The sequence below is a fragment of the Narcine bancroftii genome, chromosome 6 (assembly GCF_036971445.1).
Source record: "Narcine bancroftii isolate sNarBan1 chromosome 6, sNarBan1.hap1, whole genome shotgun sequence".
Taxonomy (NCBI): Eukaryota; Metazoa; Chordata; class Chondrichthyes; order Torpediniformes; family Narcinidae; genus Narcine; species Narcine bancroftii.
Window position 1 is genome coordinate 174,093,135 of NC_091474.1, and position 27,492 is coordinate 174,120,626.

Sequence of the window (27,492 nt, forward strand, 5' to 3'; positions counted from 1 at the left end):
TTCACTTTTGGAGTAAATTTATTGAATACAGTGATGGAAGCATACAGAAGTAGACATTAGATTTAAAAAAAATATTTTTCCACTCTTTGCTAATTGCAATACAGGCAGTCACAGATACTGTGACTTCTTATTCGTTGATGTGTTTAAATTCTGCCATTTGTAAATGGTACCATTTTTCCCCCCAAAATAATTTCTTTGAATTCAGTCTTCATCACTCTCTAAATCAGGATTATAATCTGGATCATCATCATCTAATTCTAAATCATCCAAATCTTGGAAAAGGGATTCATCAACTTCCACGTTGTTACCTGTTAGAAATGCATACAAAACATTTAGTTACTAAATAGTATAAACAATTGAAACATCAATATTACAGTCATAGTCCCTGAAGCAGTATGATTTGTTTTGGAGTGAAGTTACCATTGCTGCCTCACAGCTCTGGATACCAGATAGATCGATCCTGATTTTTGAGTGCTGTCGGAGCGGCATTTTTATGTTTATTCTGTGATCACATTGGTTTTTCCAAATGCACTGGTTCCTCCTACAGGTAAGGTCAAAAGTTTGAGAGAGCCATGGTTCTCAAGGGATATTGGAAACTTGGTTCGAAAAAAGAGGGAGTACTACAATAAATATAAGAAACAGGGAAAAAAGATGTTTGGGTACTATATTGAATGTAAAAAGAATCTGAAGAAAGAAATTAGAAAAGCTAAAAGAAGGTATGAGGTGGCTATAGCAAGCAGGGTGAAAATAAATCCAAAGAGTTTCCACAAATACGTAAATAGCAAAAGGAAAGTGAGAGATAAAATTCATCCAATAGAGAATCAGAAAGGACGAATGTGTGTGGAGCCAAAAGAGATGGGGGAGGTCTTGAACAATTTCTTTTCCTCAGTATTTACAGAGGAGAAGGATATTGAACTGTGCAGGGTAAAGGAAGCAAAGGGGGTATATATGGAGACTATAGTGATTAAGAAAGAGATAGTACTGAAGCTTTTGAAACATATAAAGGTGGATAAGTCTCCAGGACCTGACAGGATTATCCCCGGGACCTTGAGAGAAGTTAGTGAGGAAATCTCTGGCAGAGATTTTTCAAATGTCATTAGAGACGGGTATAGTGCCAGAGGATTGGCGTGTTGCACATGTGGTTCCTTTGTTTAAGGAGCAAGCTTAGCAATTATCGGCCTGTAAGTTTGACGTCTGTGGTAGATAAATTGATGGAAAGTGTTCTTAGAGATAGTATATATAAGTATATGGAGGGACAGGGTCTGATCAGGCACACTCATCACGGATTTGTGCGTGGAAGGTCGTGTTTGAGCAATCGTTGAATTTTTTGAAGAGGTGACTAGGAATGTTGATGAGGGTAGAGCAGTGGATGTTGTCTATATGGACTTCAGTAAGGCCTTCTATAAGGTTCCACATGGGAGGTTAGTTGGGAAGGCGAAGTCCTTGGGAATTAATTTGGAGATAGTCAAATGGATTCAACAGTGGCTGGAAGGTGCCAGAGAGTAGTAGAAGATAATTGTTTGTCAGGATGGAAGCCAGTGACAAGTGGTGCCTCAGGGTTCAGTATTGGGACCGTTGCTGTTTGTCATATATTAAGGATCTGGAGGATGGGGCTGTAAATTGGATTAATAAATATGCAGATGATACTAAAATAGGGGGAATTGTGGATGATGAAGAGGGTTTTCAAAGATTGCAGAGGGATTTAAGCTGCTTAGAGGAGTAGGCAGAAAGATGGCAGATGGAGTTTAATGTTGATAAGTGTGAGGTTGTTCATTTTGGAAAGAATAATCAAAGCAAGACATATGTGGTAAATGGGAGGGCATTGAAGAATGCAGTGGAGCAGAAAGATCTAGGAATAACTGTACATTGTTCCCTGAAGGTAAGAGTGCATGTAGATAGTGTGGTGAAGAAGGCCTTTAGTATGCTTGCCTATATAAATCAGTGCATAGAATATAGAAGTTGGGAAGTAAGGATGAAACTGTACAAGGCATTGGTGAGGCCAAATTTAGAGTACTGTGTGCAGTTCTGGTCACTGATTTGTAGGAAGGATATTAACAAGAGAGAGTGCAGAGAAGATTTACAAAAATGTTGCCTGGGTTTCAGCATCTGGAATACAAGGAGAGATTGACCAAATTAGGTCTTTATTCCTTGGAACGTAGAAGGCTGAGAGAGGATTTGATAGAGGTGTTTAAGATAATGAGAGGGATAGCTAAGAGTTGATGTAGAAAGGCTTTTCCCATTGAGAGTAGGAGAGATGGATTCAAGAGGTCATGGGTTCAGAGTTGATGGGCAAAGGTTTAGGAGTAACATGACGGGGAACTTCTTTACTCAGAGAGTGGTTACTGTGTGGAACGGCCTTCTGGGAAAGGTGGTGGAGACAGGGTCAATTTTGTCATTCAAGAAAGAGTTGGATAAGTATCTGGATGGGAGGGGGATGGAGGGATATGGGCAGAGTGCTGGTAAGTGGGATTAGTGGAGGGTACTTGGATCAGTGCGGACAAGAAGGGCCAAATTGGCCTGTTTCCGTGCTGTAATTGTTATATGGTTGCATGCCAAAGACTTCTGGTGGTAGGTTAATAAACAAGAGTAAAAACTCTCCTTGGTGGCAGGAGCATTTGGGAAGATAAATGGTGGGGATACGCTAGGAAAAACTGAATTAATGCAGGACTGGTTTATGCTTTTAGTAAAACAAAAATCTGTAGACACTGTGGTTGAAGTAAAAACACAATGCTGGAGAAATTCAGCAGGTCAAAACTTGTCCTTTATATAGCATAGGTTAAAAATACATAACCTACCTGTAAAAATACATACCTTGATAAAGGGCTCAAACCTGAAATATCAGTTATATATTTATACCTTTGCTATATAAAGGACACTGTTTGACCTGCTGAGTTTCTCCAGCATTGTGTTTTACTGGTTTATGTTTTTGATGGACAAAGAGGGCTGAAGGGCCTGCTTGTATGGATGCTATTGATTGTTCAGTTAATCGGTAAATATCATTTTAAATGAAAACATGATGATAATCATTAAATAAGTTGACTGCATTGTTGCTATTATAATTTTGATTAAAATATATAACATAAGATCAGAGAAATTAAAATAAAGCTCCTTCTTCTGACATATAACTGCAAATGGGCACAATGTATGGGATTGTCAAATCAATTTCAAATGTTAAAATATCAGCATTACACACAATGGCAGTCCGAATAAAGAACAGAGAAATGGAATCAAGTTGTACTTGACCTTCTTCCAAGAACTGAATATCAGATGTATCAAGGTTATGATCAGTTTCAAACAGCTGCTTCCCTGAAATAAAAAAAATGTACTTTAAAAGCACAGAATTCAATTTTAATCATAATTTTACAGAATATTTGAACTCAAAAATGTTTGTGCAACTACCCAAACAAAAACCATTTATTCTCAGGCTTCAATATTCTGGATATAAAGACAAAGGCTGAGAGCTCAGAAATCAACAATCTAGTAGAGTGACCAAAGATTTGGCAATAGAGCCCGCTTCACGACTGAAAGGAGAATATGTCTCAAAGAAAACATTTCATAAAGTAATTCAAGACATGGGCAAGGTTAGCTGAGAGGGTAGGTTTGAAAACAGTGGCGCAAGTCAGTTCATCTTTTGCACAAGGTGATAGGTGGTTAATAAATATTCACAGTTACCATAGTTTGAGGGATATAAATTTCAGATGTCAGAATAATAATGGGAGGATCAAGAGCCTGTTGGAAAACAAATGGCTCAACTGGTCAATGGACTAAATTTCCAAAGAGCAGTATCAGAATTGAAGTAAAGATTCAGTGTTCTTAAAAGTACTTGATGTAAAAGTCTGAATCAGAAGGTATGTAATTAAAATCTAACTTGCTAACATGATAGTTTTCAGAAAATAAATGCAGCAACATGCAGTGAATTATTCACTTTATTGAGAAAGAAAATGAATGACACAAATGAGGTATTATCCATCTCTCCTACTCTAAATGATGTCAGGCAAAATCAAAGTGAATTCATGCTTTCAGTTCACAAACCTGTCAGTTTAACTTTTCCAGCCTGTTCCTCCTCTTTTTGTTTTTTTCTTAGTTCAACTAATTCTGCATCAAATCTTGCTTTCCATGACAAGAAATTCTCAATGGTTACCGGTGTGCCATGGAAAATAGCCTAGAAAAAGTTTTCAAAAAATATCTGAACATTTCTTAGCCGTTTCTTAGAAAAAAAGACCAGACTTAAAGCTGAAAATGGCAAAATTAAATATCTCACTGTTGACAAAATAAAATAACAATTTATTATACAGCTTAGATTCAATTTTTGTTGCACGTTTCAATCAAGATTTCATATTTTTTCATGTGGATAAAGATAACTCTGAACAAATAAATACTTCCAGTTTGGCTTTTCCTTTTCAATTTGGATCTTACATTCATACAATTGTGATTGATGCAGCCACCAGTCATATTCTGAGGATCAATACTCCACATAAGCATAGGACTGTGATATTTTGACCACTGTGTGTGATGAAGCAGAAAGTTAACTGGCTCTGGCCAAAATTAGGTTAAAATGAATGTCTTTGGACCACAATTTTTCAAAGTCTTTTTCAAGTGTTCCTTGATGCAGCTTTAAGCATTTTGGCCAAGTTTTAGAAACAAAGAACATTGATCAGTACAAAAAAGCCCTTCAGCCCACGATGTTTGTGCCATCTGTCTAAACACTATTTAAATGTTGCTATCGTATCAGCTTCTACCACATCCCTTGACAGTCGCTCCAGACAATTACCATCTTCTATACAAAAAATAATGCCTTGTAAACTTTCCTTTAAATTTACTCCCTCTGGCTTTAAACTTAGCCCTCTAGTGTTTGGTGTTTCCATCCTTGGAAAAAGATTGACCTTTGCTCCTCATAATTTTATACATCCTATATGCCGTTGATGGGACAACCCTGGAATTTCCAGCTAAAATGCTGGCTTTGAGTAAATGCATAAGGTGACCACTCCCCCCCAAAAAAAAACTGGCACTTACTACTGACTAGTGGATGCTGTTATTATATAAAAGTTTACATTTTATTTGAATATTTTAAAATAAACTACTGTAGGCTCCAGTAAAAGGCTGCTTAAAGCTTGTACAAAGCCGACAGCAGTCGGGCTGGCGGACGGGCCATGTAGAGGAACATTGAGACTTCACAATGAACTAATGGAGCATGTGCAAGATCATTGTTGGAACTGGCAGGAAGATGGCAGTGGTGTTGTGACTTTGTTGTCAAGATAAAAACTTTAGACCCTTTGCATAGGATGTCACTGATTTTAAAGTGGAATTTTTAAGTTTCGAGGATCATCCTATACAACGGCAGAAAAAATCCAAGGTTATCCATTCTCTTCTTTTTGCTAATAAACTCTAATTCAAGCATTATCCTGGTGTTTTTCTTTGTTTTTTTTTCTCCAAAAGCCTCCACATCATTCCCATAATGTGGCAACCAGACTGAACACAATTCTTCAAATATGGCCTAATCAAAGTCGGCTGCAACATGTCTTCCCAGTTTTTATACTCAAAGACCCAATCAACGAAGACATACATCCCACATGTCCTTTCCATCAATGGAAAAGTTACTGAATTTCAGTAGTTGTGACAGACTCACTTCTCGGAAAGTGCTGCCAAGGTCCAGATAGCTTTGAAATTCCAGTTAGAAAAGTAAATGTAGGAATCTCAAATAAACTGCAAATTCTGCACTAATATTGGTGATCAGAGATAATAGCAAAAAATCCAAACTGGTTTTCTTGTGTCCATCAACAAGCACAATCTAGCCTTTTCCGGTTCTTATCCTTGCATCACTCCAGGCATCAGATTCTTAACTACTTTTAGCTACACAAGAAGCCAGTCAGTTTAAGAGTGAGGCATAGGAATTAAATGCTCACTTCAGTAGTGCTAACTTCCTCCCAAAAAAGAATAACAAGACTGAAATTTGGAATTACTTTCCTCAGTACTTTGCCACATTTCCTTCGGTCTTCATTTTTTTTCTCAAATCCTTTCCTCAACTTCATTTTTAAAGTACTATGCAATGCACTTTTTGAACATGATCAACACCTGTTTCTTTTTCTCTCTTCTGAAACAGCTTAAGATTTTTTGGAGCCAAAATGAACTTGACTGAAAAGGGAAAACTGTTCCTAATACACATGAAAGGTAAAGAGTTTGATTAAGAGTACTGATCAGCAGAGATTTCAGTTATTTTAAAGAAAATATTTACACCTGAGAAAGAGGTTACAGAGAAGGTAAAAATTAGAAAGTGAATAGATATACTGAATTCCAATTTTTCAACCCTATTGCAAATTCTAAGGCATGGGACTTCTTTGAAAGAGAAAAGATCCAAATATATACAACTGAAAAATGATCAAACATAGAATTGAGTGAACAGACATAGAAAACAGCTTTCAGGAACCAAATACATATGAGAAATCATATTGACAGGGATGTACTGCAGAATCCAACATATTCAAAATGCTTGCCCTGATAAATAACAATTTGCATCGAGCCAAAACAAAGATTGACAAACCTTTTCAATTTCTTCAGCTTCTTTTTCTTTCAGTAACTTTTCCATTTCTTTGTGAGATTTTATTTGATCAATAATCTCATTTAATTTTTCTTGAACAGCTGTCACTAAAGTAAATATCATCACCATCCCAATATTTTCTTGAGCCTAAAAGAAAAGATGTGTTGCACAAGATGAAATGGTTTTCATCAATCCTGATTGAAATTAATGTTCAACATCCGCAGCCAGACAGAGAACTCAGGTAGAGGTTAAAAAAAATAACTGAGTTGGAAAAGAATCCAAAGATGACAATGGCAGACTTTTGTGTAAAAAAAAACCTGTCACAAAGTTTGAACTCAAATACTTTCGATATTGAAATTTATTTTTCCTTTTCATTGTTTAGTTCATATATATGTCTGACAAAAGACAAAGGAGGAAAAACCCAACACCCAACCCCAACCAACCAATTTTCCCCTGCAACCGTGTTTGCCTGTCCCGCATCGGACTTGTCAGCCACAAACGAGCCTGCAGCTGACGTGGACATTACCCCTCCATAAATCTTCGTCCGCGAAGCCAAGCCAAAGAAGATGTCATAACAATAGGACAACAGGACTCATGGGTACTATCAATTATAAATATAATTTCCACAGGGGTAAAGTATCTGTATTCTTTAAAAAAGTTAGGGAATTATCTAGGTGCAAGTTAACAAAAAAATTCGATAAAACTTGTAGTTGATTTTTTTTTCTCTCACCCACCCACTCCTTACAAATCAAGTTAAAGGCAAAGTAGAATTTAAAATGACAGCTGCCATCTGTTTGTTGGTCTTGGAGTAATATATGTGTTGCTAATGAGAAATTGAAAATAATACTTATTAGTACAAAGTAAATATCAGAATCAGAATTTATTGTCATGAGCAAGTCATGAAATTCAGTGTTTTGTGGCAGCAACTCAGTACAAACCTACATGTTATAATCATCTTACAACATTACTATAAATAAAGTAAAAATAACAGTGCATGAAAAGTAAGACAGTGTCTATAGTTCATTGATTATTCAGGAATCTGATGGTAGTGGGGAAGAAGCTGTCCTTGTGCTTGTTTTCAGGCTCCTGTATCTTTTCCCTGATGGTAGTAGAGTGAAGAGGCATGGCTTGGGTGGTGAGGGACTTTGAGGATACAAGCCACTTTTTTAAGACACTGTCTCATGTAGATGTCCTTGATGGACTGAAGTCTGGTATCAGTGATGTCGCAGGCCGAGTTAACAACCTCTGGAGTTTATTCTTGTCCTTGAGAGTTGGCGCCTCCATACCAAGCAGTGATTCAGCCAGCCAGAATGCTCTCCACGATACACCTGTAGAAGTTTACGAGAGTCTTCGGTGACATACCAGATCCCCTCAGACACCTCACCAAGTATAGCTGCTCGTGAACCTTCTTGGTGATTGCATCAACATGGAGACTCCAGGACAGATCCTCGGAGATGTTGACACCCAGGAATTTGAAGTTCTTGACCCTCTCCCCAACTCCAATCAATTCAATTCTGGACTTACAGATAGGAGTCTCGTGAATACAATATTCAATATGCATTGCTTTATACAAGATAGATGACAGTTAAATATTTTCTACCTTATTTGGGATGAAGCATTTCCAAGAACCTGCTTTTAAGTCTTCAATTTTGGACAAGAAACACACGGATAAGGAAAAGAAAATGGCATTCTCCAGGAATGCAATTCACCTTGTCCAATTTCAAAAACAATTTTTTAAAAATTTGACATACAACATCGTAATAGGCCTTCGAGCCCACTTCCCTTGATGCCCAAATATCCCAATTAGCATTCAACCCCTGTATGTTTTTAAGAATGGGAGGAAACCCAAGCAGATAGGAGAGAACACAAAAATGTACAAGCTCCTTACACACAGTATCAGATTCGAACCAGGTCATCGCTACGCTAATTCTGCCACCCCTTCAATCATCTTTTCAATGCTGAAAAGTAGACCTTTTCCTAGAATCACCCAACATCTTCAATTCACTTACCTGTTCATTTAATAGTAACATTATATCTGTAACATCAGACTTTTGAAGATTCTCGTGTGCAGCAATTTCAAATTTTGGAGGGTCATCTGGATATTTTTCCACATATGTAAATTGAAGGGTTGCTTCAACAGCTGGTAAGAAATAACATGAAAAAATAACACTTTGTAGACGAGTGTCTCCCAAAAATTAAATACTAGGATGCATTCAGTTTGAAATATAAACACAAGTTGCAAACCTCATTAGGGTAATACAAGGACGATTTAAAGGAGACAAACAACATCTTGGTTCATAATGAAAACCATGCAATTTCTGATTATTTACTTTGCTACTTCAAAATTCAACCGAATCAAGAAAACTAGCGGCATTCCATTTTAAACCCAAGGTCTCTTTTTATTTCTTGTGACTTTTTTTAAAAATAATTATTTCTTCATAGCTGTTGACTTTTTCTCTGACAATTTTTCTCACTCTTTTGTTAAAAACATTAATCAGAAAAAGAAAATAATATATAACAGCCAAGCAACTAGTGTAGATCAGGGGTGGCCAAACCGCAGCTTGCGAGTCACATGGGGCTCTTGACATAAATGTGTGGCTTGTGGAGGTATTTTGGCTGTGTCATGTTAGTGGGCTTGGCTTGCGATTGCGTGATTGTGGCACATATGGTTATGCTGCAGGCAGTGGAATTAGTGAAGTGCAAGTATGATCCAGGCCACTTGTCCATTTGAGCACCAACGCCCCAGTTTCCCTCCCATCTGAACATCCGACATCTCAACCTCCAGCCCATTCAAACTTTCAACATCCTGACCGCCCGCCCATCCATCCAAATTCCCAACTGCCCTTCATCCACCCGCCTATCCATCCGAACTCTCAACTCCCTGGCCGCCCTCCCATCTGAGCTCCTGGCTGCCCTCTCATCCGAACTCCCAAGGTCCTGGCCGCCACCGCCCCGGCCGCCTTTTCGCCGGAGCTGCCGGCATCCTTACCACGGACTCTCACCTAGGTCCCAGCATCCGTCCACCCATCAGAGCTCCTGACATCCTGAACACAGACTTAACACCCGGTCATTGCTGGTTGCCTATCCGATCTCCTGACGTCTCGAATGACTCAGGTACTTACCGCAGTCAAAAGTTGTATGTAATAATCAACCCCTTAAATTTTATTCTCAAAATTGGTCCACAAAATTTGACTATTACATGAGTACATTTTGATTAATGAAACCAAAACAAATTAGTGGTTTAAAAACTACATACATGAATAAATAAGATTACATATGTGTTCTTTTTAATATTTATATAAAATGTTTGTATCAAAATGTGCTGGTAAGAGTAACAACGTTAATGTAATTTTTTTTCATGTCTTGCGGCTCTCAAACATCTGAAGTTTATCATATGTGACTCTTACCTTATGCAGTTTGGCCACCCCTGGCGTAGAGTTAAGAGAAAGAAGGAGAAATATTTATGAGATTGCTAATTAATAATGCCTGAAATTACTGAGGCTCAATTTTAAAAAGTACAACTATACAAATCCCAAGCTCTCCAAACTCTCCCACTGAATGATATATTAAAACAAAAAAAAAATCAGAAGTTATGGATCAAGTTGACACGAAGAGAAACAAATGTACCCAATCTCCAGAAAGTAGTTACTCCATGAAATTAGCATGTGAGAATAACCTTGAGACACTGCAGATGCCAGAATCTTGAGCAATTGGAACTGAAAAGGACACACAAGTATAAAAGCCCTAAAGGGTGTGTCAAAGAGGAAGGGGATGTTGGAGACACAAGAAGGGGTTGTGAGTTGGTGGTGAAGACTCCTTGCCAAATAAAGGAAGAAACAGGTACAAAGTTAAGGTGTCTGCTGAGGATAGTTTAAAACTAGTCTTTTTGTAAAATGGTTCATTCCTTGACTCAGTGATCTGGAGGGATAGCAGAGACTGAGCAGGGATAGGAACTGAAGCCAAGTGTGAGGTCAGAAAAACAGGTGGAAGGTTATAGAAGCTCAGGCAAGTTGAAGAACTCATGGGAAAGTGGGAAGGAGGAGCAGAAAAGAACAGTGTTGGGGGTGGGATGAAAGGGGCTGTTGTGAAAGCAAGGGAAGAACAAGAAAAATCAGCAGGATGTGGGGAGTCAGGGTCTGGACAGTAGAGCAGTATGAAACCAAGAGCATGATTGGAGAGGTAGAGTTAGGACACCCAGACAGAAATACAGGAGCCAGAAGTCAGATAGGAGAGCAAATGGATTCTACAAAATAACTTCAAATTAATCATGTAAAATTGTAGTCAGTCCACTGTAGACATTACAAAAGTACTATATCACCATGGAAATGTCAATGAAATGCAACATTAAAAGAAGCTGATGATGACACAATATTTAGAAAGTCAAGAATACAACACAGATCAATTCTGCTTATTACTGCTGCAGAGATCATACTGTTTGTATCCCAAGTTTTAAGACCAGCAGACCTCTAAAGTATTATTCACTGAGTTAAGGTATGAACAATGAACATTATACAAAAAGGCACTTAAACTGCACCATATCACAATACTAAGATTCTGTGAAGAAATATATCAAATTCAATCCCTATTTTGCAAGTTTAAGTAATATCTTGAATTTTTTGGAGCCTTTGACAATTGACTATTTATCGTACCTTTTTTCACCCTATTTGAAATATAAATTAATACATAGTAGTTTAGCAAAGGATATAGAGGGAGAGGAGGAGAGATAAGAGGTCCCTAATTATTGATGTCTTTTAAAATTACTGAGGTTTAACAGTACTACAAGCATTATGTCCTGGGAAGCAGAAAGTAGCTAAGTGCAGAATTCTAAAACAATTTTTCAATATTGTGTTTGATTCTCATTATATTCTACTTTTTTCTTGCCTGAGAATTCAGACAATGATCCATCTTTATAGTGATCTATGAACTCCTGCATTACTGCTGGAGTTGCAGTAATATCAGCTCTGCCGTGTTCTCAAGAGAGCAGGGAGCAGAGACATAGCACTTATCACGGGGTCCTACTGTCTGGTTATGGCTTTAAACGCTGTAGAAGGGCCTGGTGTTTTGAAAGCATGGAGCTCTGTGCCCAAGGTGGCAACACCCATGCTTGGCAGCAGACTGCAAGGGACGCAGCCTCTTGGGAAATCAGCGGATACGTTCAGGATACCAGAAGTGGAAGAACACTCCCCCTCCCACTAAGAAGCAAGATTATAGGGTATGACCCTACAGGGAAGATGTCCAAGCCAGAGGATCCACGCAGGCTTGCGGCTGAAGGACTCAAACCAGCCTCTGGACTGCTGGAGACTGGCTCATGGGAATCAGGTATCAGGATTGGGATTCAAGAGTGTGCCAAGGGCAAGAAGGGCTCTGAAAGGGGCCTCAGGCAATGAGAGCTTCCAGGTCATGTCGGCGGTTTCAAAATGGGAATTCAGGTTCGGCTACATATCAGACAGGCTATGCAACTACAGATATTACAGGTGCACTCATTGCTAGGGGCACTGTACTATGCTAGTGGCACCTCTTTGTGCCTTTAAGACAGATGGATTTTATGTACAAGTCTATGACAATAAAGGAATCTTGAATCTACAGCATCCAACGTTACACACCATCAAAAACATAGTTCACAAAGACAGACTAAATCCATCATTTTTGGCATGACTTGAACAAATTAGCTTTTATTACTAGAGGCCACAAAACATCTGACAAATCCATTACATAACACAAACTGCCATCTAGTGGTTTGACAAATATAGCACTGGAAAAGAACATCAAAAAAATTAAATAGAACACTAAAGCACAGTATAGGCCCTTCAGCCCTCAATGTTGTGCTGACCTATATATTCCTGCCAAAAAATGTGCTAAACAGTTCCAACTTTGTAACCCTCTTTTTCCTTCATCCATGTGCCCCTAATGTTTCAGCTTCCACCAACATCCCTGGCATGCACCCACAACTCTTTGTGTAAAATGCTTATCCCTGATGTCTCTCCTAAACATGCCTCCCTTCACTTTGTAGAGATGCTCTCTAGTGTTTGTTATTCCTGTCCTGGGAAAAAGGAGCTGGCTGTCCACCTTATCTATGCCTCTCAAAATCTTGTAGACCTCTATTAAGTCTCTTCTCATCCTTCTGCGCTACAAAGAGAAAACTTTGCCTCATAAGACTTATTTTCCAAACCAGGCAACTTCCTGGTAAATCTCCATTGCACCCTCTCCATAGCTTCCACATCCTTCCTATAATGAGGTGACCAGAAATGAACACAATAATCGAAGTGTGGTCTCACCAGAGATTTGTGGATATGCAACATGAACTCTTGACTCTTGAATTCAATCCCCTTATTAATGAAGCCCAACATCCCATAGGCCTTCTGAACTATCCTATCAAATTGTCCGGCCACCTTGAGAGAGGCATGGATTGGATGCCAAGGTCCCTCTGTTCCTACACACTGTTAAGTATCCAACCATTAACTTTATACACAGGCTTCTGGTTTGATCTTCCAAGAGGCATAATCTCACATGTATCTGGATTGAATTCCATCTGCCACTTTTGCGCCCAACTCTGTATCCTGTCTATATTTTACGACAACCTTCAGCACTATCCACAACTCCTCCAACCTTCGTATCATCCACAAACCTACTGTCTTATCCTTCCACATATTCATCTAGGTCATAGAGTAGGGACTCAAAATAGATCTCTGCAGAACTCCACTAATTACTTTAGGCAGAATACTTTCCGACAACGACTATTCTTTGCTTTCTACATACAAGCCAATTTTTAATCCATGCAGCCAAGATTCCATGGATCCCCTGCCTCATGACTTTCTGAAGAGTCTCTCATGGGGGACCTTGTCAAATGCCTTACTAAAATCCAAAAAGATCTCCCTGCATTCATCAATTTCTTTTGTTATCTCCTCAAAAAAACTCAAATAGGCTCATGAGGTATGACTTTCCCTCAAAAAAACTCAAATAGGCTCAGGAGATCCATGCTATCCTTCACAAATCCATGCTATGCTTGAGTAGATTGCCTAATGATCATAGATCCTATTCTTAAGAATCCTCTCCATTAGTTTGCACACTACCGATGCAAGACTTACCAGCTACAATTCCCAAGGTTGTCTCTATTAACATTTTTTAAACAAAAGAACCACATTTGCCATTCTCCAATCCTCCAGCACCTCCTCTGTGGCCAAGGAGGACTTAAAGATCATAGCCAATGCCCCAGCTATCTCTTTCCTCCCTTCTGACAATAACCTGGAGTATATCGCATCCAGCCCTGGGGACATCAACCTTAATGTTTTTAAGACGATCCAACACTTACTTGTCCTTAATCTCAACATCATCTAACACACAAGCCTGTTCTAATTCTGACCTTGCAATGATCAAGATCCTTTCCTCTTGTGAATACTGAAGCAAAGTATTCATTTATGACCTCCCCAACCTCCTCCGCCTCCAGGTCCATGTTACCTCCTTTATTCTTAAGTGGTCCCAGGTCCATCCTCATCATCCTTCTGTTCTTCACATATCCAACGAATGCCTTGGTATTCTCTTTAATCCTACTTGCCAAAGCCTTGTCACGCCAGCTTCTGGCTATCACATAATTCTCATGGGCGCTTCCTGTTTCCTGCTTTCTAGATCTAAGGTATTTTTCCTTCTTCCTTTAAACAAGTTGTCTCACCTGTTTTGTCAACCACGGATTCCTTTTCCCACCATCTTTTCCTTGTCCCGATGAGACAAACATATCTTTAAGCCAACGCATGTAGTTCCTAAACTTTCTCTAAATTACTTCTGTGTTTTAACCCTCGAACATCTGTTTCCAATTTACTCTCACTAGTTCCTGCCTTATCCCATCATAATTAGTGCTTCCCCAATTAAATACTTTACCAGGTCAGGGAGTTATGGTCACTCATCAAAATGCTCCCCCCATCGAGAGGTCCGCCTCCTGACCGGTTTATTACCATGTATTGGATCCAGTATGGCCTCTTTTGTTGTCGGCTGGTCCACATACTGTCCAGGAATCCTTCTTGAACACACCTGACAAATTCAGCCCCATCTATCCCTCTTGCAGTCGAGAAGTGCCTGTCAATATTAGGGAAGTTGAAATCTCCCAAAACTACCTTGTAACTTCTACACCATACCAAAACCTGCCTGCTTATCTGCTCCACGGTGTCCCGAGGGCTATTTGGGGGCTTATAGACTACTGCCGGTATAGGGATTTCTCTCTTAATTTTTCTGACTTTCACCCACACTGACACTGTATACTCCCTCTGCAGTGTCCTCCCTCTCTATTGCTGTGATACTATCCCTGACCAGTCCCTCTCTTACCCACCCACCCCCCCCTCCACCCCCATCCTATTCCTTTTAAAACACCCAAATCCTGGTACCAGCATCAGCCAATCCTGCTCTTCTGCCAACCAAGTCTCTGTAAAGGCCACAACATCACAGTTCACAGTCTACATACTGATCCATGCTCTGTTTATTCCTATATCCTATTACTCCCTAGCATTGAAAAAGATATTTCAAACCCCCTAATTGACTGCATTTATGTTTTCTCCCTGCCTGTCCTTCCTCACAAACTTACAACACATTGCATGATGCTTTTTACCTTCTGTCCTCCTCTCTGCACTCACATTTTGGTTCCAATTAGGAATAGAATTAGACCACATAGCCTTTAAAATCTACTTCACCAATCATCAACAAGATCATGATTGATCTTCTTCCTTTTCCATGTATTATCTTCACATCCACAATTCCTTTAATATCAAGAAATCTTCACATCCAACATATTATATTCTCCAATTTCGACCCTCTACAATACGATCCCATCATCAGACACACTTTCATCTGCTTTCTTCGCTTTGCTCAGTGACCATTCCCTCTGCGACTTTCCTCCACTCATCCCTTCCCACAAATCACCCCCTCAGTACCTACCCCTGTGGCTTCAAGAAATGCTACAGTTGCACCTATATCCCCTCCCTTGCCACCGTTCGAGGACCAAGACCCTTTAAGTGAAACAACACTTTACTTGTGAATCTGTATGGGTCATCTACTGCATCCAGTGCTCCAAAAGTGGCTTCCTCTCATCAGTAAGACTGGAATCAGACTAGGAGATCATTTTGTTGAGCACCTTCACTCAATCTGCTGCAACAATATGGACCTCCCAGTAGCCTACCATTTCAATTCCACACACCAACATGTCTGTCCATGGCCTCGTACACTGGAGGAATACAATTATTTGTCTTGTATTCCGTCTTGGCACTCTCCAATCAGATAGCGTTAACATCTCCAATTTCTGTTGACCGGATGTTCCAAGTTTCTCTTTTCTTAACCCTATGTCTTCTTTCCACCAGCCCTTCCCTTCTTTCTTCTACAGGAGAACGATCAACCCTCATCCCCAGTCACCTCAGCTTTTTTTAAAAATCTTCTACCCTCCCACCTGTAACCTCTTGCACTTTAGCCCGTACTCTTCCCTATGCCCTTTCTTTACTCCCTCCCCCAACCTTTTTATTCAGACTCCTGCTTGTTTTTGCTTATATCTGACGAAGGGACCAGGTCCAAAACACTGGCTACCCTTTACTTCCTATGGATGCTGTGTGACCTGCTGAGTTTCTCAATCCCGTTTGTGTATTGCACATGACCCCAGTATCTGCAAACCTTCCAATTAGAGATTTTCACAGATTCTCCATCCTCCTGATGTAAAACTCTTTCATCATTGCAGTCCTGAATTATCTATTTCTTATTTCAAAACTGCGACTACTGGTTCTCAGCTCCCCATTCAGGGTAAACTTCCTCCTTGCATCAAGCCTTTTGAACTTAAAAAAAAATTTACCCAAAATTCCTCTCATTCTCCTAAGATTTAAAAGAGCTACAGCAGCTGGCTGTATAATGCAGATGTGGAGAAAGGAAAATAACCTTCTACAAATACACCATCAGTTTGATCTAGAGGCTATGGTAATGTACAACTGAAGAAATCCTGTCCCTGTCACAGCAGCTGGTTTGGTTCTAGTTAAACTAACAGATCTGGGAGAGAAACCATGCTATAATAAACTATAGAAGTTGCAAAGATGAAAGATGAGCTGAAGCAGGTTCCAGCTCAAGTTTGGCAGCCAAAGGTCTCCTGTCGGTTCATAGGCATATTTAGAGACCCAACAATCTGCAGATGCTGGAATCTTGTGCAAAGAGTAGCTAGAGGAAGTCATCAAGTCAGGTCTCGATAAAGAGTGCCAATCTGAAACATCATGGATACTACCTTACCCACCCCGCCCCCACCGTCTCACTGTTTGCTTTAAGTGATATTTAAAAATGATTTTGAGTATATTCTGGCTTAATACAGGGTTAAATAATCAGGATTCACCAACAGTTCAAATGTCCTGTCCCACTGCTGTTATTTGATTACTTCAAGACAAACCATCAGTGTTGGAAGCTCCAGGGAACCTCACTTTAAATGGATAATATTTGTTTAACCATAGCAAACTGTTGTAGCTAAATTTGGGAAAATCAAGGCCAAGTCAAATCCTTAGCTACAGCTTGTGGAGCTGTAAGGTTGCAGCTCCAGAGACCATTTCTGACTTCAGGTTTTGTCAGTGTGGAGTATGCACATTTTCTTTGTGACCATGGGCACTCCAGTTCCCTTCCCACTCCAAAAATGTGCAAATTAGTAGGTTAATTGGCCACTATAAATTGTAGGTGAATAATAGAATCTGATGGAAGTTAATGAGAATTAAATGGGATGAGTGTAAACGACTGCTAAATGGTCACCACAGGACTAGATGGTGGGAGAGCCTGTTTCTGTGCTACACCTCTCTCTATGGCAGTGCAGTGCTGATGGAGCCACTGTAATGGCAGACCCCGGGGGAGCAAGGGAGCGGAGATGCAGCACTCCCACGGGCTCCAGCCACCCAGTCAACTGCCGTCAGCTTCACGCGGGTTTTGAACGGCCCACTGAGGGAGCCGATGGTGGTTTTATTGAAATTCTGTGACCACGGGTCTGCGCCCAAGATGGCGGCGCCTATTATTCAGCAGCAGTCACGAGGGGCTTGCAGACCCCGGGGAAGTGGAGGACTGGAGAAGGGCACCAGAGGAAGGGAAGATCACGCACCATCTGAGAGGGAGAAGCGGAGCAGATGACCCATGGGGATGGTGACCACAGTGGTGGACCAGTGAGGGGACTCTGCAACTGAGGGACCAGAGTATGAAGTGGGCTGCTGGCAACTCAAAGCGAGGAACCTGTGGGGTGCTGGAGATGGCAGAGGACTTGCGCTGGGCTGCAGACCTTTGGATACTGGCTGAAGGTGTACCAGGTATCAAAACTGGGATACGAGGAGGTGCGTGCCGAGGGCGCTGAAGGATTCGTGACCATGTTGGAGGTTCAGATTTGGAGCTTGGGTTATCAATGGTTTGGACTGGACTATGTGTGGCTGCACAGGCTGCAGAAGCACTGGAGGCAAATCTACGGACTCTGGGGGACTCTCCTTTGCTTAACTCTCTCTTTCTCTCTCTGACTGTAAGAGGCGCTTAAGCAATTCCTGCTAGTGATGAATCTGTCTGGCAGCAGGCAAAAAAAAAAATCATGTAATATGACATTATTTTATTACTATGACAATAAATTGAATCTTGAAATGACCAGTGCTGAGGAGCCTTCAGCTTGGTCCAGGTGTAGAAGATAGAGTCTGCCTAGTCACCTGCCCCTAGTGCATCATCCTTTTCCCCTGGGTTCAACTCATCTTGATCTTCCACCTTTCTATAACTCCTTCATCTCCATTTTAACTCTCCTCAGATCTCATCTGGTCCAAGGGATGCACCTTGAGCATCTTCCTTCCTAACCCTAGATCTAGCAATTCTAAATTATTCCATCACTGAGGCATAGTTCTTTTTATTTACAAAATCTCTTCATATAGTCACACAAGACACCTACCTTGATATGATAGAGAAAAACAGTGTATTATTCTTTATCTGCAGCTTTAGCTTGGTGTATCATGCCATCCATCTTTATCATCCCTCCTCTATTGTCCAGTACAGTGGAACTTGATTGGATTGTTCCATACCCATCTAACAATTTAGCAATGAATTCCTCTATTATCCATGCACTATAAACCGTGCATCTTGGGGCCTCACAGTTTGGCGGGCAGCAACCTCCTTTGAAGAAGACCGCAGAGCCCACCTCACTGACAAAAGGCAAAGGAGGAAAAACCCAACACCCAACCCCAACCCACCAATTTTCCCCTGCAGCCGCTGCAACCGTGTCTGCCTGTCCCGCATCGGACTTGTCAGCCACAAACGAGCCTGCAGCTGACGTGGACTTTTACCCCCTCCATAAATCTTCGTCCGCGAAGCCAAGCCAAAGAAAGAAGAATACACAATGATCTATCTTTGGTTCTTTTTATTATTAACATGCTAACAGCATGTTGCGTTTCCAAGGCTACGTGTTTTATGTCATAAAACCTCAACTTCCATCCACAGAACATCATCTCAGCTCAATGTCTGTAAGTACAAATGTCTTCCATACATTTAGATTTGATAAAACTACTATTCTGGAAATAAATAAATCGATAAGGAATCTGCAAATATCTCTCTCCAACATTGGATCCTTCTCATAGTTTTTAAATCTACATTGATTGCAAATTTTGAATACTTCTAATTACAACATTTATTTTAAATGCTAGATAATAGGAAAGAAATTTGTATCTAAGCAGATGAGCAAATATGGTGAGGCATAGTCCAATAACAATTCAATGGCAATATCTATTTTCCCAAACTATTCTGCAGGTAATGAAGCATTATGTAATTAGTGGGAAATTATGCAAAATGTATTCAACAAGTAATTTTTGTGCTTGATCTATCTACGTTCAAGAGCTTTAAATGATGCACAATTTGTTATAACTTTTTGGTACAATAATAAAGTATGGGGTTCAAATGAATCTTTTCCAGTATCATTCCATACTTCTCCATTACAAAGAAGATGCAACTAATAAATAAAATAAAGTAGCCCATATGAGTTTTGATATAAAACATACACAGGAGAAAAAGAAACATCAATCTGGTACTGAATAAACTGCTCAGAAAAACCACTGAACCAAACTTCAGGCACTTACTTTCTTCATTTTCACCTGTTTCAGATGTTACTCTTATGGTAAAACTTGCAGGATTCTCCAACACCACTAGAAGAAAAATAAGTATTAGTATCTGAGGAGAATAACCTAGATTTTGGGTCCAATGATCATAATGTCATTAGCTTCAAGGCCAATTTTGGGAAAGGATCTAGAATGCATGGATTGGGAGAAGTTGTTTTCAGGCAAGGAGTGGAAGACCTTCAAAGGTAAAATGTTGAGAGTACAGAGTTCATATACCTGTCAGGATTAAAGGCAAAGTTAACAAGCATAGGGAACATTAGTTTTCAAATGATATTGGGGATCTGGTTCAGAAAAAGAAAGAATAGTACCCCACCTACTCATGTTCAATGGTTACAGGAGGTCATGTCCTTCCTAAGTTTAGAAAAAAAAAATCAGATATGTTAAAGATATAAAGGTGAATTTTTACAAGACGTGGGGCCCTTTCATAGAATATTACAATCATTTAGAAATTCGGGTCTTTGGATGCTCCGGAGCAGCCCTGTCTGGTTTCCCAATGTTCTCTTTCATTTCCTATGTATTTTAAATAAGCAGGTTAACCCTGTTTAGCGGGAGGGCTTGATTAATGGGGGGGGGGGGGGGGTCCCTCTTTTTTTCTTTTGAAGTTTTTTGAAAATAGGTTTGTTTAAGAAGGGTACACACAATTTATATCATGTATGCTTAAGGTATTATTAGAGAACTACAAATTATCTGTTTTTTCATATACTTCATCACATATATTGGATTAATATTTTGTGTATGTCTTTTTTTAATTCAACTCCATTAAGATATTTTAAAATGAAAGACCAAAAGGATAGTAAGGGACAAAATTAGTCTGCTCGAAGATCAGAATGGTTAGTTATGTATGAAGGCAAAAGAAATGGGAGAGGTCTTAAATGAATTTTTTTGCATCCGTATTCACTAAGGAAACTAACATAGAGTCAAGGAAAGTTAGGAAAAAAAAACAGTGAGGTCACGGAACCTATACAGATTAAAGTTAAGGAAGTGCTTGCTGTCTTAAAGCAAATAAAGGTGGATAAATCTTCAGGGCCTGATAAGATATTCCCTCGGAACTTGACGGAGGCTAGAGGAGAAATTGCAGGGGTTCTGTCAGAAATGTTTAAAATAGCTAAAGGTGTGGTCCCAGAGGAATGGATGACAGCTCATGCCTTTCTGCTGTTTAAAAAAAGGCTCCAAAAGTGACCCTAGAGATTATAGGGTAATGAACCTGTCGTCAGTAGTAAGTAAATTATTGGAATGCATTCTAAGAGATCAGATACACAAGTATTTGGATAATCAACATGGTGTTGACCACCCAACATGGCCTGGAGTGGATTGCCTGGGGTAGTGATCATTTTTAACCAATCTTAGGGAATTTTTAAAGGAGAATACCAGGAAATTTCATAAAGGAAAGGTTGTGGATGTGTTGTACATGGATTTTAGGTTCAGATGCTCTGCATGGTGAAGAAGTAAACTGGATTCCACAATGGGTGGACAGGAGCAGCTTGTCAGACTGGAGCCCTGAAACTAGTAGTGTGCCTCAGGCATTGGTGCTGGGACCATTGTTGTTTGTCATCTGTAACAATTACTTAGATGATAATGTGGTAAATTGGATTGCAGATGACACCAAGATTGGAGGCGTTGTGGACAGCAAAGAAGGTTTTCAATGCTTGCATAGGGATCTGGACCAGCTGGAAAAATGGGCTGAAAAATGGAAGATTGAATTTAATGTAGACAAATGTGAGGTGTTGCATTTTGGAAGGACAAAACAAGAAAGGACAAAACAAGAAAGGACAAAACAAGAAAGGACAAAACAAGAAAGGACAAAACAAGAAAGGACAAAACAAGAAAGGACAAAACAAGAAAGGACAAAACAAGAAAGGACAAAACAAGAAAGGACAAAACAAGAAAGGACAAAACAAGAAAGGACAAAACAAGAAAGGACAAAACAAGAAAGGACAAAACAAGAAAGGACAAAACAAGAAAGGACAAAACAAGAAAGGACAAAACAAGAAAGGACAAAACAAGAAAGGACAAAACAAGAAAGGACAAAACAAGAAAGGACAAAACAAGAAAGGACAAAACAAGAAAGGACAAAACAAGAAAGGACAAAACAAGAAAGGACAAAACAAGAAAGGACAAAACAAGAAAGGACAAAACAAGAAAGGACAAAACAAGAAAGGACAAAACAAGAAAGGACAAAACAAGAAAGGACAAAACAAGAAAGGACAAAACAAGAAAGGACAAAACAAGAAAGGACAAAACAAGAAAGGACAAAACAAGAAAGGACAAAACAAGAAAGGACAAAACAAGAAAGGACAAAACAAGAAAGGACAAAACAAGAAAGGACAAAACAAGAAAGGACAAAACAAGAAAGGACAAAACAAGAAAGGACAAAATAATGCCCTGAAAGTGGCGCACAAGAGAGGATTGTAAAGAGAGCTTTTGGCATATTGGGCTTTATAAATCAAAGTATTGAGTACAGGAGTTGGGATGTTATGGTTAAGTTGTATAAGACATTGGTGAGGCCAAATTTGGAGTATCGCATGCAGTTTTGGTCACCTAACTCCAGGAATGATATCAATAAGATGGAAAGAGTATAGAGAAGATTTACCAGGATGTTGTCTGGACTTAAGGAAATGAATTACAGGGAAAGGTTAGACAGGTTGGGATTTTATTCCCTGGAGCGTAGAAGAATGAGGGCAGATTTGATAGAGATATTTAAAATTACGAGGGGTATAGACAGAGTAAGCATAAGTAAGCTTTTACAACTGAGGGTAAGTGAGATACAAACTAGAGGACATGGGTTAAGACTGAAAGGGGAAAAGTTCAGGGGGAATGTGAGGGAGAACTTTTTCACACAGAGAATAGCGGGAGTGTTGAACGAGCTGCCAGATGAGGTGGTGAATGCAGCCTCAGTTTCAACATTTAAAAATTTGGATAGGTACATGGATGGTAGAGGCATGAAAGGGTATAGACTGGGTGCAGGTCAGTGGGACTAGGCAGAAAATGGTTCGGCACAGACTGGAAGGCTGAAGAGGCCTTTTTTGTGCTGTAATTTTCTATGGTTCTAATGGAAAGTTAGCATGCAGGTACAGCAGCAAAAAAGTTAGCCCACTGTGTAACAATTAAGGCTAACCAAAAGTTTGCCATTATAGCAAGCAGTACAAAAAACAGTAAAAGTTTAGTGAACAGTTCTGATAATACTGCCTGGAGTGCTGGCCCGTTCCTAATTTTTTTAAGAATAAGATACTTGTATTGGAAGCAGTGCAAAGTAGATTCGCTAGGTTAATTCCAGGAATGAAAAAAATTGATGACTGAACAAAGGTTGTGGAGTTAGGCCTACTTCAGTTGCCGTTTAGAGAAATCTTACTCTAAGTAGCCTGACGAGGTCTGACAGAGTAGGCACTGAGAGAATATTTCCCTCAACTGCATTTTCTTGGGCTAGGAAGAATAATTTCACAATACAGGGTCATCTATTTAAAATGGCAATGAGGAAGAATTTCTACTCCTAGTGAAGCTTTAAAATGATCTCTCCCAGAGAACTGTGGAGTCAGTAATTAAATAGATTTAGTGTAGCGTATTACAAATTTACTGTTTCATTCACATTCATTTTTGAAAATCCTAATAGAGTTCAAATCATTTTATTCCTTCTTCTTGATCTCTCATAGCTTAGCACAAGATAGAGCAAAACCAAAAGAATAATCTCAAGTAAGTGGAACATCACAAATCAATCGATTAAACAAATCTACTTTGGTGTGCAGGGCCAGAAAAATAAGATAAGTTGGAGTAAATGTTCCCATATGTCAACAATCATCATGGCAAAATTTACCCTTTTTTAGATTTAGACATGCAGCACAGTTACAGGCCATTTTGCCCCACAAGTCTGTGCCCCCAATTTACACCCAATTAACCTACAACCCCCAGTACGTTTTGAACAGTGGGTAGAAACTGGAGCCCCTGAGGAAAGGCCACACAGACACAGAGAGAACGTACAAACTCCTTACAGACAGCGCGGGACTTGAATCACAGTCCTGGACACTGTAAAGTCACTGCGCTAACCGCTATGCCAACATTGAAATGTTTCAGTTTACTGCATCACTCTATCCCCAATTAGGAAGGCACAGTTAGTGTAGTGGTTAGAGCAACACCTTTACAGTGCCAGTGATTTGGACCTGGGTTCAAATTCCATGCTGTATGTAAATAGTTTGTATATTTTCCCTGGATCTGCATGGGCTTCCCCCAGGGGCTCTGGTTTTCTACCACCGTTCGAAACGTACTGGGAATGTAGGTTAATTGGGTTTAAATTGGGCAGCACGGACTTGGGCTAAAATGGCCTGTTTCTGTGCCTTATGTCTAAAGTCACTTCCTGATAGATGATGTATCAAATTAGCCATAACTCCAGCTCCCCCCATCACCTTCCTTAAATTTTTCACTAATGTATAGACCATGGCATCCCAGTGGATTTTTTTCCACTTCCCATATCTCAGGAGCAAACTCTCATCAAAGCTTAACACTGATAATGAAGTTCACTATTGTCTCAAGTATTTAAAGTTCATGACCTCCAAATAGGCAGTAGTGATCATGAGACTTGGGCAACATAAAACAGGAATATCAAGACACTGGAAAGATATTAAAATAAACTGCTGCAAAAGATATTCCAATCTAATGTTGGAATTATTTCCAAACCTAATATTCTAAAAACGAAGACACAAGAAAATTAAGATCAAGACTTCTAACAGCCGTGATGACAAGGCCACACTATTCATATCGTGGAATAATCAGGAAAGATATGAAGGCATTGGAAAGGACATGCAAGAGATTTACCAGGATAGTCTGGTTTAAGAGGACATGAGCTATAAGGAGAGCTTGGACAAACTCGGGTTGTTTTCCCCCATAGCTTCAGAGGTAACGGAAAGACGTGATAGAAGCATATAAAACTATGAGAGATATTGATAAGGGAGACAGAATCCTTTTACCCCAGAGTAAAATTGACAATTTATGGGGAGGGGAAAGTTAAAGGAGATGTGCATGTCAAGGTTTTTTTTGTCAAACACAGTGAGTGGTCGGTGCCTGGAGAGGACTGCCTGGGGTAGTGGTCGGTGCCCGGAGTGGACTGCCTGGGGTAGTGGTCGGTGCCCGGAGTGGACTGCCTGGGGTGGTGGTCGGTGCCCGGAGTGGACTGCCTGGGGTAGTGGCCGGTGCCTGGAGTGGACTGCCTGGGGTAGTGGTCGGTGCCTGGAGTGGACTGCCTGGGGTAGTGGTCGGTGCCTGGAGTGGACTGCCTGGGGTAGTGGCCGGTGCCTGGAGTGGACTGCCTGGGGTAGTGGCCGGTGCCTGGAGTGGACTGCCTGGGGTAGTGGTCGGTGCCTGGAGTGGACTGCCTGGGGTAGTGGTCGGTGCCTGGAGTGGACTGCCTGGGGTAGTGGCCGGTGCCTGGAGTGGAATGCCTGGGGTAGTGGTCGGTGCCTGGAGTGGACTGCCTGGGGTAGTGGTCGGTGCCTGGAGTGGACTGCCTGGGGTAGTGGCCGGTGCCTGGAGCGGACTGCCTGGGGTAGTGGCCGGTGCCTGGAGTGGACTGCCTGGGGTAGTGGTCGGTGCCTGGAGTGGACTGCCTGGGGTAGTGGTCGGTGCCTGGAGTGGACTGCCTGGGGTAGTGGCCGGTGCCTGGAGTGGACTGCCTGGGGTAGTGGTCGGTGCCTGGAGTGGACTGCCTGGGGTAGTGGCCGGTGCCTGGAGTGGACTGCCTGGGGTAGTGGCCTGGGGTAATGGTAAGAGCAAATGCGATGTGAGCATCAAGCAGGCTTCAAGATAGACACAGGGAATGGAAGGGTATGGGTCACATGTTAGCAAGAGATTTAATTTAACTTGGCATAGTGCAACATCCCCACAATCTTGAGGTTCACAACGGGTCAAAGCAGAAACGGGTTCAGGGTGGCACTGCGTCCACGTGCAGAGAGAAGACCAACAGAAACAGCAGGAGGTGCACGACAACCTCGTCCGCCCGTCCAGGCAGGCACCTCCCTCCTGCTCCATTAGTGGGAGAAACTTTGGGTTCCACACTGTCATCGCGAAACCTCGTGAACCGGGGCGAGAGGAACCCTTCTTTTACCGCAGACAGTTTTAACTCGTGGAGATGATGCTGAAGGAAGTGGCCTCATCCGCCTTCCCCCTGGACAGCGACCACCCCAGCCCCGCCATGCTGGCCGCCCCCGAGCGCTCACAGAGGCGGAGCGAGGGACCACGGCGGCCGCTTACCTGTGAACGAGTCCGGGTAAATGGATTCCAGGGCCTCCAGCTCATTGCGCTGCTCCTCGCTGTAGTCAGTCATCTTGCTCGGTCGAGCACGGCCATTGAAAGAAATTCCCAGTCAGGCAAACCGTACCCAGCTCCGGCTCGATTGCTCGGCGCTCGATTCACCGACCGTCACGTGACCAGCGATTGGGTTGCCATCGATTTACTGGCTCCGAGGCTGGACGGGTGACGTGCGCCCCCCGGTGGTCACTGGCGAGGAAGCGCTGCAGGACAGTGGGCGCCGGCGCACAGCCCCTGTGGACGCTCTGCTCTGCTCTGCTCTGGTCTGGTCCATCCAACCATGCTTTCTTCCCGTCTGCAGCTGCTGATAGACCACCGGGGTCCACAAACGGGGTCCTGTGGCCCGGGCAGTGTACAATAGTCCTCCGGCAAACGGGCAATGGTTTAACAGAGGGGGCAGGAATAAAGAGCTCAGCAATTGCTCCTCGCCAGAAAAAAAGTGTCAAACTGTTGGAAGCAATTCGAGGGGCGGCAAGGTTAGCATCGCGGTCAGCGCGACTGGGACCGGGGTCCGAACCCCGGGCCGTCTGTGTCTGCGTGGGGTTTCCCTGTGGGCTCTGATTTGGGTGGCTTGTTACTGTGCTGCACGTCTAGATAAATGCAGTAGATCAATGATTTGCATGTTATGCCTACTTACTTTAAAACTTATTCAGTATTCACTAACCTTGCTGAACCACAGTCAATAACTCAAGAGACAGGAGTTAGGCGAATAACATAGGCTTTTATTAGCAAGAACATGGCAGTGTTAACCATCTACGAGGCTAGTCCCAATCTGAGTTGAGAGCAGTGGACAAGAAAACTTATATGCAAGCAAGGGAGCTACTTGCCCCTAGTCAGCTTATAGCACTGGACCTCCTTCTTCTTCTTTGGCTTGGATTCGCGGATGAAGATTTGTGGAGGGGTATGTCCACGTCTGCTGCAGGCTCGTTTGTGGCTGACAAGTCCGATGCGGGACAGGCAGACACGGTTGCAAGGGAAAATTGGTGGGTTGGGGTTGGGTGTTGGGTTTTTCCTCCTTTGTCTTTTGTCAGTGAGGTGGGCTCTGCGGTCTTCTTCAAAGGAGGTTGCTGCCCGCTGAACTGTGACGCGCCAAGATGCACGGTTTGAGGCGATATCAGCCCACTGGTGGTGGTCAATGTGGCAGGCACCAAGAGATTTCTTTAAGCAGTCCTTGTACCTCTTCTTTGGTGCACCTCTGTCTCGGTGGCCAGTGGAGAGCTCGCCATATAACACGATCTTGGGAAGGGGATGGTCCTCCATTCTGGAGACGGGACCTACCCAGCACAGTTGGATCTTCAGCAGCATGGATTCAATGCTGTCGGCCTCTGCCATCTTGAGTACTTCGATGATGGTGATGAAGTCGCTCCAATGAATGTTGAGGATGGAGTGGAGACAACGCTGGTGGAAGCGTTCTAGGAGCCGTAGGTGATGCCGGTAGAGGACCCGTGATTCGGAGCCGAACAGGAGTGTGGGTATGACAATGGCTCTGTACACGCTAATCTTTGTGAGGTTTTTCAGATGGTTGTTTTTCCAGACTCTTTTGTGTAG

General features: G+C 41.5%; 2 protein-coding genes across 17 annotated transcripts in view; one reads left to right on the forward strand and one right to left on the reverse strand.

Annotated features, from left to right (window-relative positions):
- rwdd1 (RWD domain containing 1) lies at positions 1-26,073 on the reverse strand. The gene is made up of 7 exons (XM_069886793.1): positions 25,888-26,073; positions 19,615-19,680; positions 8,545-8,675; positions 6,539-6,682; positions 4,033-4,162; positions 3,244-3,306; positions 1-308 (listed from the first exon to the last, which is right to left on the reverse strand). Exons 1-7 carry the CDS (start codon positions 25,958-25,960, stop codon positions 202-204), a joined length of 714 nt encoding a protein of 237 aa, XP_069742894.1. The 5' UTR covers positions 25,961-26,073; the 3' UTR covers positions 1-201.
- LOC138736769 (trafficking protein particle complex subunit 3-like) overlaps positions 1-27,492 on the forward strand; it is a 136,406-nt gene that overhangs the window by 31,690 nt on the left and 77,224 nt on the right. For 5 of the 16 annotated variants that reach the window (XM_069886795.1, XM_069886800.1, XM_069886794.1 and 2 more), the window contains 2 exons: positions 6,101-6,168; positions 6,918-7,133. The exons of 5 other annotated variants lie outside the window; for them this stretch is intronic. The gene's annotated coding sequence lies outside the window, so the exon portion shown is untranslated. Of the gene's footprint in view, positions 1-6,100; positions 6,169-6,917; positions 7,134-23,299; positions 23,341-25,671; positions 26,421-27,492 lie in introns of those variants that run through there. 6 more of the 16 variants (XM_069886804.1, XM_069886809.1, XM_069886808.1 and 3 more) reach the window with 4 other exon arrangements.

What these genes read in the sequence shown, in the direction of transcription:
- rwdd1 (XM_069886793.1), bottom strand. Translation starts at nt 25,960, where the DNA reads ATGACTGACTACAGCGAGGAGCAGCGCAATGAGCTGGAGGCCCTGGAA. An exon ending in TGGAAAAGTTAAACTGACAG is followed by an intron (nt 3,307 to 4,032) that starts GTTTGTGAACTG and finishes TTTTTATTTCAG; the next exon opens with GGAAGCAGCTGTTTGAAACT. An exon ending in TATTCAGTTCTTGGAAGAAG is followed by an intron (nt 309 to 3,243) that starts GTCAAGTACAAC and finishes CATTTCTAACAG; the next exon opens with GTAACAACGTGGAAGTTGAT.